The sequence below is a fragment of the Lagenorhynchus albirostris genome, chromosome 10 (assembly GCF_949774975.1).
Source record: "Lagenorhynchus albirostris chromosome 10, mLagAlb1.1, whole genome shotgun sequence".
Classification (NCBI taxonomy): Eukaryota; Metazoa; Chordata; class Mammalia; order Artiodactyla; family Delphinidae; genus Lagenorhynchus; species Lagenorhynchus albirostris.
The window spans coordinates 63,218,088-63,232,602 of NC_083104.1; the positions used below are offsets into that span (position 1 = coordinate 63,218,088).

Below are 14,515 nucleotides of genomic sequence, written 5' to 3' on the forward strand. Positions count from 1 at the left end.
CAGGGGACACGGGTTCGTGCCCCGGTCCGGGAGGATCCCACACGCCGCGGAGCAGCTGGGCCCGTGAGCCACGGCCGCTGCGCCTGCGCGTCCAGAGCCTGTGCTCTGCAACGGGAGAGACCACAACAGTGAGAGGCCCGCGTACCGCAAAAAAAAAAAAAAAAAAAAAAAAAAGCTGTGTTTCTTTAACTATACTCCAGTGAAAAGAGTGAGTCTATGGAACTCAGCTACCACATTGCCCATCCCAATACATCTTCCCTAGCATCTCACAGGAAGACGATATTACTATTTAAAAAAGAAAAGAAGCTCACCTCTTTACGTGTGCTCTGGATCCCATCAAGTCATGTCTCCTGAGAGATCTTGCCTCTAAGGCATCCTTTCTCACTCCCACATCTTTAACCTCATCCCCAGCTGTCTCCTACCCGTTTTCTTTACACACTCTCGCTTCCCCAGCTTAATAAAGGGCTTCCCTTGACAAGCACATCTTTAGTAACTCTACATGAAAATGAACATGTTTATACTTTTTAAATCCATATAAACTAAAAATTGGCTTTTAGAAACTAAGTTAAAAGAGGTGTTTCTTGGGACTTCCATGGCAGTCTGGTGGTTAGGACTCTGCGCTTCCACTGCAGCGGGTGTGGGCTGGATCCCTGGTCAGGGAACTAAGACCCCGCATACAGCACAGTGCGGCCAAAAAAAAAGGTTTTGTTTTCTTTTTACTTAAAATAGCAATTGCGCGTCTCAGCATCATGCGTTAGAAATACTACACAATACAAAAAGGTTTGCACTTTTTTAACTAATCTAGTAGTATTAACATCAGAGAACGTTTAGGTTGGAAGAGAAACCACATTTCTTCCAGATTCTCATTGGAACAGGTGAAGAGGTAGGGGTCCCCTATGATACACACAACGTTGCTTAGCTCCACCCAGATGCTTACCCTCTGAGCTAACATGAAGACCCCAATCTCTCGGCTACTGCTCTTCTATCATAAGGTCCTGGAGGCCTTCTTTAGTATAATCAATTCAGATTCAAAGTACAGTGAAATTGTAGGGAGAAACACCTTTCCACAGCTTTTGGATTTTGTATTACATACACTCAAGTTAACTGTCTTTCTACCAATTAATGAAAATAAAAAGAAAGTCTTAAGCCCCTCACTAGCAGACCAGAGGTCTTTTGGGGGAAGGGTGTGTCAAAAGAGGAAGGCTGTAGGGCAGGAAGAACCAAGAGTCCCACTGCAGGAGGCCATCAGCTTCACGCAGGATGTGAAGTGCAGCAGAAAGTGCGCAGGCTTTGAAATCACACTGGAGTTCAAGTCCCTGTGTAGCAACTACCTGTCGCTATTACTGGATCTCAGTTGCCTCGTCCATAAAACGAGACAACAACCAGGACTGCCTCACAGATTTCCAAATCAAAGAGCGTGGCATTAAGCAGGTACGCCATAAAGAGTAAGGTACTGACACCACCTAAGAGACCATCTAGGGGATGCTCAGGCCAAACGGAGCAGTAAAGGCTGGTGCGGGTGACCGCAAGTAGCCTGAACCTCAGAGAGCCCTAGGCACAGCCCCTCTGCTGTCCTCATTCGCCCTGTGAAAGGCCAGCTCCGGGTTCTCCGCGGAGCCGCTGACTCAGGGGAAACTGGGAGCGGCGTGGCCACAGGGAAACATATTTTTTTCCTCTTTGACCGAAGGCCCGAAAACCGACGAGACTGAAATGGCTGCCGCAACATCAGCAGCAGCAGCCCCGGAGGCAGGAGTGCAGGACCACACTTCCAACTTGGCCAGCCTCTCCGGGATTGATTTCTACCTCTGAGCCGGCACAGAATGCTGAGTCACGGCGAGGCGGCGCTCTGCGCGGGGGCCGGACCCGCGCAGTCACGTGTCGGGGGCTGGACCACAACACCGTCTCGGCGTGCAGCGCCCGCGGCCGCACCGCTTCCTCGCGCGAACCGCCGGCTCTCCGAGCATGCTCAGAGCGGCGCCTGCTCCCCGCCCCTCGGCTCCACCGCCCGGATTTTCCGGGCGGCCCTGGGGGCGGAGCTTTCGGCCTCCCTGGATACCCCGAGCGCAGGATGCGGTGTTTGTACTGTCGCTGGGTTCCGGCCCAGTGGGTCTTGCTGTTTTCTGCAGAAGAACTGTCCGGGAATCCACCTTTGGTCAACGCTGATTCTGCACGATATGCGCGCCTTCTTTTCGCTTTAGCCATCATTAAGGTCTTAAACGTTCTCTGCGGGGCTGTCTGCAGAAAACCCTCTCCCACAAGTCGAAACCCAGTCTTGGGTGCAATCTACAGAATGAAATCGAGAAGTAAACCAAAGAAAATGCAAAACACTGTCAAATAGAGGGGAATGACTTGTTAAATATGACGTCTGTTGATCTGTAGTTGTTTTTTCCCCTTGTAACAGCAATTACAAGTCACCCTGGAGGTCAATTAATTTAAGTAATATACTATAACATATCCAAAATACTAGTATAGAAACATGTAATCAATATAAAATTACTAATGAGATATTTACATTCTTTGTGTGTGTGTACTAAGTCTTTGAATCTGGTGTGTGTATTACACTCAGCTCATTTCCAGTCCAATAACTTTTCTTTGGAAATACTTGATCCGTATTTAGAGTTCATAAAATTTACAGATGAAAAAGTGGATTCCACATTCCCAATCTGTTCCAGATTTACTTAGAAGCTTTCCAGTAGCCAAATGGAACATCAATTTTACAATTCCTATTTTACTGGATTAAAACAAAAGTAAAATTCACTTTCTCAAATTAGCCACATTTCAAATGGTCAACCACATGTGGCTGATGGCTATTGTATTGAACAATGCCAGGGTATGCAGATGTGAGATGAGATTATGAGAATTACAAAATGATCCTTTGGATGCCTCGCCTGGACGTGAATGCCTCGTGAAACAGTGACCAATACTATCCCTCCCTCCCCACCTCCACACTGCCTCTTTCCATTTATACAAAGCACTTTTCTAGATTTAAAGATACAAAAGGCGTGAATCATCTCTATCCCAGAGGAAGTCACTACCTAGTGTGGAAATATTTTTTAAATGATTCTATCATAACGTAGAAATAGTGACATGAACAAGTGCAACCAAAAGACAGAGAGGAGTAACTGGGACTCAAAGAATGAACAGGATTGTGTCAGGTGAAGAATTCCAAGCAGAAAAAACAGCAGAAAGCCAGGACCGCACAGGTCTAGTGAGGTTGGTGGGGAGGGTACAAGGAAGAGGGGGCTGTGGACAAAGTAGAATGAGGCTTGTTTTTTATCCTGGCTGTTGAAACAGATGATTGAAACCCCATCTACTGAGCTTCAAACCCCCTCACATCCCCACCCACACTCCAGACACATACGCATACACCCCTGTGGACATTACAGCCAGACCTTGGGTATCCATGTCCCCAAGCCCTGAGATGGGCACAGCCAACATGAAGGGTGTGGGAGAAGAGACTTCTACGATCATGTACCCATTTGTCAGTCATTAAGTGGTCACTAAATGTTAACTTTGTGGTGTGAGGGAAGAGGGCACAGTAAGTACACACTTTCTGGTCTCAGTATACATATGATTTAGTTGCTGTCACTTTTCCCCTGATCTGTCATCTCATTGCTCTTTTGACATATTTTTTGAACAACTACTTGGGGGCGAGGTACTTCGTTCCTTCCCTTTCCTGCCAGGATAAGGCTAACCCCAGCTGTTTCTAAAACCCACCCCGTGGTAAGCTCACATGAGCATCATTTTAATCACTTGATGGTTGAATCCTAGGTTTGGATGGGGGATATACTTTGGAGATGATTCCGTCTAACGATCCTTATGGAAATGTTGACAAAGCTCCTTTGGTTGCAGTGAACGGTGTCTGTGCCATCCAAAGAACATATGTCATCAAATAAATAGTTAGAGACTACACAAATACTTATAATATGTACACGTCTAAAAACCTGTAGACAAATTTTCTTGCCACACCCTGCTGCTCTCACCCTGGTTTTATAAGTGTGAGGCGCTTCTCTCCATAAAAAATAATATAGTGGATTCTTCATTTATTCGAATAATCAAACTTCTTCCCCAACGCAGAGTTTCTCTCTTTGGATTAGAGAAAACGGATTTTTACACATCGCGTTTGCTTAAAGCGAGGCCGACCCCGGCCTGGTGAGGCCCTCCCCTTGGACTCCGCCCTAACCACGCCTGCGCACGCCTACCCCACATCCTCTGAGTCTCTGCGGGTGCTCGGCCACGCCTTCTCGGCCGCACCGCCTCCTTTCCCCGCCCCAAGCCCGCAGTGTATAAAATCCGGAGCGGCGGATCAACCTGGGGAGCGGCGAGCGGTTGGGAGCACTGGGCATGCTCAGCGGCGCAGGTTTTGGTCACAAGTAGGAAGGAGGTAGTGCAGGACACCGGCAAAGAGAAGCGGGAGCCACCGCTGCGCCGGGGCTGTGGGGACCGCCGCCGCCGCCTCGCAGCAGGAACGGGGCGGGAGCCGGAGCGGGCGAGGGGCCAGGCCGTCGGGCAGAGGGCCGTCCAGCCCGCCCCCCCGGTCCGCAGCCTCCGTCCGCGCGGTACACCCAGCCCCTGGGTCGGTCCCCCGGGCGGCGAGGAACTCGCGCGGGGGAGCCGGAGCGGACCGGACCCTTCCTCCGCCGGCTGCGGCCCGAGGGCGCCCCCTCGGGGCTGAGCCGCCGCCGCCTTCCGCAGGGAGCTGAGTGTCCGGCCCGCGCCGCGCGCCGGGAGCCCGGAGCGGCCGCCGCCGGCCCAGAGGGCGAGGAGAGGGGGCGGCCATGGGGCTACTGTCCCAGGGCTCGCCACTGAGCTGGGAGGAGACCCAGCGCCACGCCGACCACGTGCGGCTGCACGGGATCCTCCAGTTCCTGCACATCTACCACGCCGTCAAGGACCGGCACAAGGACGTGCTCAAGTGGGGCGACGAGGTGAGCGCCCGGCCCCCGCCGCCCCGCGCCCCTTTGTTCGGCGAGGCCCCTGCGCCCTCGGTCCGCGCCCTGCGCTGCCCTGAGGGTCCCCGCCGCGCCCCCGAGGGTCCCCGCCGAGCCCGCGGGCGTCCAGCGCTGTCCAGGGCCGTGCTCCGAGCCTTTGGCCGGACTTCTCTCTCCCATTCATTCATTCGAGGTTCGTTTCCGTTCAGCAAGTGCGGAGTAGGCGCTGGGAGGGCGTGAGCGTGCAAAAGTGTGACACTGGGTGCCTGGAGGAGTTTTCAGGCTGGGGTGTCTGCCCGCCGCCTATCGACCCACGGTCCCGTCTCAAAATGCCATTAACGTGAAAGGGACTAAAGTTGTCCTAGAAGGCCGGTTGCTGTTAGGAATCAGGTCTTCAGGATTTCGCTTCCGCCCCACCTCATCCTGGTGCCTTTTAAACCTCCAGCTTCTCCTCATCAACCACCCCACGACCACCACTTTATAGATATAAATTTTAAAAATCATGGCTTGGTTTAATTCTAACTGGGAACTCTGAGAGCTTCAAAATTAGGATTTGTTAGTGTCTTTCCATGGCCCAGATCTAGTATATAAACTTTCCGAATCTGTGCTTCCACATGTGTGCTGCTTCGAGGTGAAATGCCTCTAGATTCTCAATATTGAACCATTGTTTATTGGAATGATTTGGAAAGCACTGCCTCCTGTTAGTTTTAAAGTCTTTTCTGCCAAAGCGTTTTATGCCTTTCCTTCCTGTTTTTTTAAAAAAGACGTGTATATACAGTTCAAATAATCAAATGACTTCTGGAAAGGTTCGTTTATATTTTTCGTGTTTTTACCTTTTGCCTTCCATGGCTTGCTCAGGTGTAAATAATTTATCTCCTTGTCAGTGTTATCACTCTTTACCTAAGTGTCAAGGTGCTGCTACACCAGTGCCGAATCTCTCTCCTTGCAAAAAGTTAGTTTTTCTATGATTGGAAAATAATTCTGCCTGTCATTTGAAGGAATTGTGCTCTTGTAAGCTAGAAAAGTATCATGACTAGTAATTCACATTTCTATCGTAAGTGGTTTGCCATACTTTATTGGACAGAAGAGGGGTACAGTATGTTTGGTGATGATTCTTCAGTTTTAGACTAAAACTTTTTTTTTTTACAGCATCCGACATTTTATATATTCGTGTATTGTGTTTATTTTATGATCTATCCTCTGTTCCCTCTAGATGTTTTTTTCTCTCCCACACCTCCCTTTCCTTTTTTTCCGCTAACAAACCCGTGTCCTTTGGAATGGGGAGTTTACTGTTTAACAGAAACCATGGAGTAGAAAAGTTATCTTAGATTTAAAAAATAACCCACTGATTATTTATTATTACTTTAAATTCTGCTTCAGTCATGTCTGGGTAGAGTGTAAGATTTTCAAAAAGAATAAAATTCCTGCCTGCCAGTATTGACAGTCCTCTTGGAAATAAGCAGCATGACCCAAGGGGAAGAATTGAGATTGTGAAGACTTCCCCGGTGGTTAAGGAAAAAGCCCCACTCTTCCTACTCCTGGAATAGGACTTCATTGAAAGCTTGGTCTCCCCCAGTTTGATTCTGTAAATCAAACAGGGGCTAACTCTCCGTTGTGGTACCTCTACATCTCTGGACAGCGATGTGACTTGGGTGGGGGAACGGGGGTTGTCTCACATCTAAGCATTTGCTGATGCTTCTGTTCCTCCAGCATCATGTAAAGGTAATCACTCTTATGTTACAGAAAATTACTTTTCAAACTGGAGATCATGATCCATTAGTGGGTTGAGAAATAAATTTAGAAGATTTTAGAAGTCTGAAATTCGTTGTTTCTTTACAGCATCTGACATTTTGACCCTTGAAAAACTAGAGTCTGAACTGCTCAGGTTTACTTATACGAGGTTTTTTTGTCGGATAGTGAATACAGCCTGATCCACAGTTGGCTGAATCCACAGATGCTGAATGGAAGGCCAACTATGGGACTTGAGCCTCTGCGGATTTTGGTGTCTCTGGCGGGTCCTGGCACCAGTCCCTTGTGGATACCGAGGGACTACTGTGTATTATTTGTGCATTGTGTGTATTTTATGATCTCTCCTCTCCCCCTAGATTTTTTTCTCTCCGAGACTTTAAAAATGGAAATGGGGTAGGATGAAGAGTATTGGTTTATCACACGTAGTGAGAATATTATGTCAAACTAGAGTTATTTGAGAGTGTGTGTAGGGGTGGTATATTGGGTGCATGTAAATTATTTCTTACTGTGGTTGCAGTTACGGGGTTTGAAAGTCAGAGTCCCACATTTATCATGGCAGGCCTCCCTGACGAGGTGAGCCTCTGAGAAAGAGCAGGCCGTTAACACTCTTAGCATTGATCCTTGCGCGTAGTGGGAACTCCCTGTCACGTCTACTGAGTAAAAGTCTGCAGGCAGAATCAGCCTGCAAGTGAGCTTGTTTGGATGCAGAAGCCTAGGAAACAACCAAGAATCAGGCTGGGCCGATAAAAGTGGAGAAGGGTGTGGTGGGTGCCGTGGCCCTGGAGATGAAGGATGGCCCCACCAGACAGAAAGGGGTGTTTGGGACGTGATATGTTGGGCTGGGTCAGCGTGATACCAAAATACTGCTCTTTGTGGAAGTTTTGATGTTGCGCTTACAGGACCATGGACTCGGATTAAAAAAGGAAAAAAAGCAGCCTAAACCTATCATTGTAGATCTGGTTGGAAGGAGAGCCTGCCACTTTGGAAATGCTTGGCGCTAGGACAGTATTTGTCTCTGGTGGTATTTATCAGGAAGAACTTGGATTTGGAGTTGCACTTGTATTGTATTCCAAGGCTTGCCAACCACCTTGGTGGTTGTGAACCTCAGTTTCCTCCTTTGGAAAATGAGAGGGTTGTTCCTCTTTGAAACTCGCCTGGGATCATCTTTAGACTGCTGAGTGAAGAGAAGGCTGCCACCAGTCACTGTGGTAAAAATGGTTGTATTGTACAAGTGTGTGTCTGCTGGCTTTTTGGAATTCAGAAGTATTTTCCTGTGAGAACCTTAGAAACAGGCAGATTCCCAGGTCAGCTTACAAATGCGAGTTTCGCCTTTAGTGTGGCTGGTCCCAACCCATTGATCATGCTGTTAACTGTGGGTAGTCGAAGTTCTAACTCCCAGGTACTGGGAAGATATTTCATGCTGCCCCAGATGGGGGTGAGGGGGAGGTGAGGTGGGTGTTCCTGGGGGCCCTGATTCCTGCTAAGCGTTCTTTTATGCAAAAAGGTAAGCACTTCTCTCTTCACAGCCCACACACAACTTTTTAGGTACAGATTTTGTAAGTTGGAGTATGCACATTAAAAGACAAACCTAGGAAGTTTATAAACACTGCAAATGTGGCAGTAAATTCGACTCTTGAATGCTTCCTAATATCCCTCTAGTGTCAGCTACCTGCCAGGCTCTTCAGCTACTTAGTGGCAGAGGCATTATCACAATTGAAATCTGTCTGACTCCACGGTCCACTTCTTAAATACATTACACCAGATTTTGGAATATTTACAATGTATGAGATTTCATCAAATCTCTTTTTACAGAGTTCAAACTCTCCAGGTTACAGAGGTGTCAGAAAAACATTTTAAAGGAAACATTTTTTCTGATTTTTCTTTTTTGGCTTTCAAAGGCAAGAAAGTCAATTGTGCTCTAATGAGCAGATAAATCTATGAGAACTTTGAGAGAAATATTCATCTTTAATATTTATAAGTGTGTTATTATCATGTGTAAAACCAATAAGAACTGAGATGGGATTTATAAAGGGCTGGCATATCATTCATAGTTTGAACTTCAAATTACCTGTGTAGGTTAAGAATGCTTACATGACTAATTAGAAAATGCATAGCTTGTTAATCAGTAAGCTTATGATCCTATAGCAAAAATAACATCCTGAGCTATAAATCTAGAATGGACAAAAGCATAGTCATTTGAGTCTAATTGAAGGTTCTGTGTAGCTTTGGACGAAGTGCTTATCTCAGTTTTGTCATCTGTAAAATGGGGAGAGTAATACCTTCCTTATAGAGTTAGTAAGATTAAATGAGATAATGTTGTTGGAATGGTTTACAAGTAAGTGCCTAGTCTTTTAAGTAAGACTCATAAATGTTCACTTGGGAATGTTTAAATACCCAGGATATCTCATTTAAAATATATCATTTAAATAGCCATGGTTATTGGGGAATGAGGCATTCCATGTTTGCCGGTTTTTAACTGAAATTTGCCCATTCAGATATAATTGTATTCCATTAGCTTAGTAATTGTTTATGGTATTTCTAAACTGCATTTCAGAATCTAAATTGTGTTCTTAAAATGCATTATTTGACAATGACTTCTTAGAATAAGGTACTGAGCAAAAATTACTCTGAGAATTCATGAAGATTCCGTAGGTCATTGTGTGCTCTCTGCACACGAAGCACAGTTGCTGCATCTTTCTGTCTCTTGCTGTCACTGTGGGCATCAGTTTATCCGCATTTACTGATGTGTCTAAAGCACGGTGGTGAAATCGAGGAAAAAGAGTGAAATATGGTTAGAGCTTTCTGGTGATTTTCTTTTTTTTTCAAAATTACCTTTTATAACCAAGAGGTTCATTTTTGAAGGTTAGGGAACCAGAAAACTGACTGTGTGTACAGTTGAGCTTTAAATAACATGGATTCGAGCTGCACTTGTCCACTTATACATGGATTTTTTTTCAATAAATAACGTACTAGAGTACCACATGATCCAGACCATAAAATTTATATGCAGATATTTGGCTGTGGGGAGAGTCAGCATCCCTAACCCTCTCATTGTTCAAGGGTCAACTGTGTATTAGGAATTGAGGCTAAGAATTTAAGCTTGGCTTAAATGTGAGCTTGACTATCACTTCTGGTGTCCACCTCAGTTTGGGATTTTTTCCCCCGTTCATTTCGTGTTATATAGTTTTATGTGGGCTTTCTTTTTAAACCAATTTCATTGAATTATAATTTACATACAATAATATGCACCCATTTTAAACATAGAGCTCAATGACTCCTAACAAGTGTATACAACCAGATATCTGCAACCACAGTCAAAACAAAGAAATAGGAAACATCTGTGTACATATGACACTTCCATCACCTCCAGATGTTCCCTTGTGCCCTTTGCAGACGTGTGAGACACACAGCACCCCAGGTGATTGTGATGCTTCAGACACCATCTTTGGGAAGCTGCCCTAGAGAATTAGGGTCGTTATTTATATGAAGAGAAGGAAAGAGAAGGGAAGGATTCCAGGCAAGTGAACAGTGTAATAAAGGCAGAAAGGTGAGAAATAGCATTGGTGTGTGAGCGTTCTGTGTCTGGTGGTGTTGTCAGTGCGGTGAACAGGTAGGATTAGTTTGTAGAGGTCTTTGGATACGTAGAGGTTTTGATGTACTTTAAATATGGCGAAAACACAATGGGAGGAAAATGTTTATTCCTTCTGCACACGTGGCTCCCCTAAGAACATGTTTCTGGACTCCTGAACAAGTTACTGTGACCCCACCACATCACTGTTGAATTCTTCTTTGTGAAGAGGAATGTCCAGGATATCACTTCTAAAGGTACCACTTCTAGGAATGTCTAGCAGTGGTGTTAGCAAATGTACTAAATAGAACTCTGTAGCTTCATTCTGAAGGAGAAACCTAGGTAATGTTCAGTGTAAGGCCCCATATCTTGAGAAAAGATGTCAGAATATTATCTGAGCCTCTAACATAGAATTTGTGTTTCTGTCTAGGAAATCTTTCATTATCTAAGGTTTTCTCCTGTGTTTTCCTCTAGAAGTTTTATGGTCTTAGGTTTACATTTAGGTCTATGATCCTTTTGGAGTTCACTTTTGTATATGATGCAGGGTATGGATTTTGGGGTTTGGTTGCTTTTGCACAGTGCCCCAGCACCACTTGTTGAAAAGACTATCTTTTCTCCACTGCCGAAGGCCCTTGCACATTTGTCTAATATCAGTTGTCTATGTGTGGTTTCATTTCTGGACTCTTTGTACTGTTCCATTGCTCTATTTGTCCTTATGCCAATACCACACTTTTTATTGCTATAATTTATAATAAACTGTGAGATCAGGTAGTCTTACCTCTCCAACTTTGCTCTTTTTCAACTCATTTTGACTCTTTTAGGTCCTTTGAATTTACACATGAATTTTAGAACATCTTGGCAGTTTCTACCCAAAACAAACCCTAGCGGGATGTTGACCGTGGTTGCGTTGAATCTGTAGATTGTTTGGGGAGAATTGACATCTTAACGATGCTTCCAGCCCATGAACAAGTATATCTCTCCACTTGTTTAATTTCTCTCATCAGTGTTTTGTAGTTTTCAGTGGACAAGTCTTTCATGTCTTTTGTCAGATGTATCACTGAGTGTTTCATATTTTTTTATTGTATATGGTATTATTCTTTAAGTTATAATTTCTGATTGTTGTTGCTAATATATTAAAATAAAATTGATTTTGTGTATTTATCTTGTATCCTGCAACCTTACTATACTGCTTTTGAACATAGGGAATACAGTTCTAGTAACTGTTTTAATGTCTTTGCTAATTCTATCATCGCTGTCATTTAAAGTCAGGTTCACTTGACTTTTTGTCTACATTTTGAGTAGGTTTCTCTGCTTCTTTACATGCCTGGTAGTCTTTGATTGGATGCCAGACATTGTGAATTTTACCTCGTTGGGTGCTTGATGTTTGCGTTTTCCTAAACGTATTCTTAAGCTTTGTTCTGGAATATAGTTATTTGGAGATGGTTTGATCCTTTCAGGTCTTGCTTTTACAATTTATTCAGCAGGTCCGGAAGAGTGTCACTTTAGGGCTAATTATTCTCTTCTGCCAAGGCAAGGCCTTCAGGGGTACCTTCCTCAATGCCCTGAACTAGGAGTTATTCCATTCTTGGAGGGGGAAGGCACCCTGTCCCAGCTTTGGGTCCTCACCTCTCACGTGTGGGTCGATTTACTACCGAGTCCTTAAGGGGGGACCCTCTGCAGATCTCCGGAATTGTCTGTGCAGCTCTCTTCTCTTTGGTACTTGGTCCTGTGACCTCAAAATTACTTGGTTTCCTCAGATACTCAGCTCTTATCTCTTCAATTCAGGGAGTCCTTCCCCCCACCAAACCCCCACTCCCACTGTGGGCTCTGCTTCACCTCCCTGCCCATGGTCTAGTGCCTCTCGCCAGGCAGGAAGCTGGGGCATTTGCAGGGCTCACTCACTTTAAAATTGTCCCTCCTGTCACGGGGATCTCTGCCCTTTGTTATCTGGTGTCCAGTGTCTTGAAAATTCTTTTATATATTTTCTCTCTTTCTCTTTTTTTTTTTCAGGGTGGGGGGTGTGAAATTGATCGCTATTACTCCATCTTGAACAGAAGTGGAAGTCTTTCTACCTTTTCTCTGAGCTCTGCTCTCCTTTGTCTGTAAACTTTGTCCAAAGGCTAGCTATCCTCATGGTTATATCTCCAGCAGCCTAGATATAGCCAAGTTTTTTAAGTCAGGATTTTCTTTGCCTTTATGCTATAATGTTCATCACTTAGTACCACTGTTATCATCCTATGACTGGGTATTTGGTGAAAACACAATTATTTTGAAGTTTGCATACATGTTTAAGAATGGACTAACTTGAAGATGGGAGTGCAGCCGCAAGTCTTCCTCCAAACGGTCGTGTGATCTTAGATACAGAACTTAAATTCTTTGGACCACAATTTCCTCATCTGCAAGAATAATCAAAAAATTCTATCATTTGGTTTTGAATTGCATGCTTTTATATGTTTCTAATTGTATCTTTTAACAATTTGACTGTTTCAGAATGCTTTAAATGCCACACAACTTACAAAAATCAGGAAATGTGTACAAGAGACAGTAGAATCCGTTTCCTTATCCCGTCACCTTTTGGGTTTTAGGATTTTTCAAAGAGAACGTACTTTACTGGCTACTGAAAAAGTAATCTAATTACAAACCCATAGATATTAGGTTTCTAAAACCTTTTCCTTAACTTCCTAAGTAAACCTGTTTGAACCCCATAATGTTTCTATTAAAAAAAAATAAAAACAAGATATTATCGCAGACTGTTTCCTTCAGAAAAACTGAGACTTAAGCTTCACTTACGTGTGGCAAACACTAAAGGCTTTATTTCCATGATGGATGACTTTTAAGTATTTATTGAGTGACTCCTGTTTATCAAGGACTTCCTGTGGTAGGTAATGGGGTTGAAGAGAGAAACCAAGAAAAGGGAGAAGCTCCCTGCCCTTGAAGAACTCCAGTGGCATGGCAGGGTCAGGGGACAGGCTGGAGAGAGGAGGGGAGGAGTTTACTCTCTGCCTGGAGATCCTGGGAGTCTTAGAGATGGGGGGCGGAGTGGGGGACCTTCTGGGAGGATCTCAAAGGGAGACAGCGCAAGGGAAGGGTGTGTGCAGACGTGCTACTGTGAAGTGCCTGAAGTTGAGGATCACTGCCGTGGTGTGGGACCAGAGCAGGGCAAGGGGAGTGGCTAGAGGCTGAGGCTGTCGAAGGTCCTTTGTTTTTGGGGGTTTTTTTGTTTTTGTAATTAATTTTTTTATATTGGACTATAGTTGATTTACAATATTGTTAGTTTTAGATGTACGACAAATTGATTCAGTTATACATATATCTTTTTTTAGAATTTTTGAATTTTATTTTTTTATACAGCAGGTTCTTATTAGTTATCCATTTTATACATATTAGTGTATATATGTCAAGGTCCTTTGTAATGGACCATGCCAGGAGACGTGGTATTGTCAGTCCAGGAATCGTACCGGGAGACTAATCCTGGGTGTCTTCGGCGGTGGTGGGGAAAACGGGCTGGGAGGGTAACTAGAGGCTGGCAGCTCCCACTGCAGAGGTTACCTCGATACTGAGGGAGGGGAGAGAGTGTAGCCTGTGGGGATAGTTCCTGGGGAACTGCTTGGATCTTCTGGTTTGGGACCTCCTAGGTGAAGGAGCCCAGTGCTCATACAGTGGAGATGCGGGGTAGACAGTGCAGAGGGAGCTGGAGCAACATCTGAGCTGGCTGTGTGTGTGGCAGGGCAGCCACGGGCCTGAAGATGGGGTTAAAACCAAGGAGGAGAGCGAGATGACTAACCCAGAGAGGAAGCATGGCCATCCCCTCCGAACCCTGGTGATACACACAGAAGGACCTGGACGTGTGTGGGATCTGGAGAAGGACCAATGGGGGCAGTAGGACTGCCCTGGGGGCAGGAAGGATGTCAGGCTTTCGAGAGGAGTGCAAGGATGGGAACGGAAGTGAAGCCGGAGTTGGCCGGTTAGGGGACTGTAGGCTTTGGCAGCAACCTATCTTGAACATACTAGAACTTGGGAAAAGAGCAAAAATTGGTTTCCAGCCAAAATAAATGGCTCAAAGCCCATGCATGTTTTCACAGCTTGTAGGGTCCTTGAAATCTTGGTACGATTTTCAGAAAGAAACAGAATTGAATTGGGAAAGCATATGCATTTTGGTTACTTAGTAGCCGCGGGGATTGTATACTGAAACTGATCATAAAGGACTGAGTAATTTAGAATGATGACCCTGCATCTCCTCCACTTAAGGGCTGGGTTTCTCAGACAT

The 14,515-nt window shown here is 45.0% G+C and overlaps 1 protein-coding gene across 3 annotated transcripts in view; it reads left to right on the forward strand.

Annotated features, from left to right (window-relative positions):
• Nucleotides 1-4,315: 4,315 nt before the first annotated feature.
• The window catches only part of GCLC (glutamate-cysteine ligase catalytic subunit), a 39,310-nt gene continuing 29,110 nt past the window's right edge, over nucleotides 4,316-14,515 (forward strand). For all 3 annotated transcript variants that reach the window (XM_060162540.1, XM_060162541.1, XM_060162542.1), the window contains exon 1: nucleotides 4,316-4,928. In XM_060162540.1, coding sequence (XP_060018523.1) covers nucleotides 4,779-4,928 — 150 coding nt within the window. In that variant the 5' untranslated portion in view covers nucleotides 4,316-4,778. The remainder of the gene's footprint in view (nucleotides 4,929-14,515) is intronic.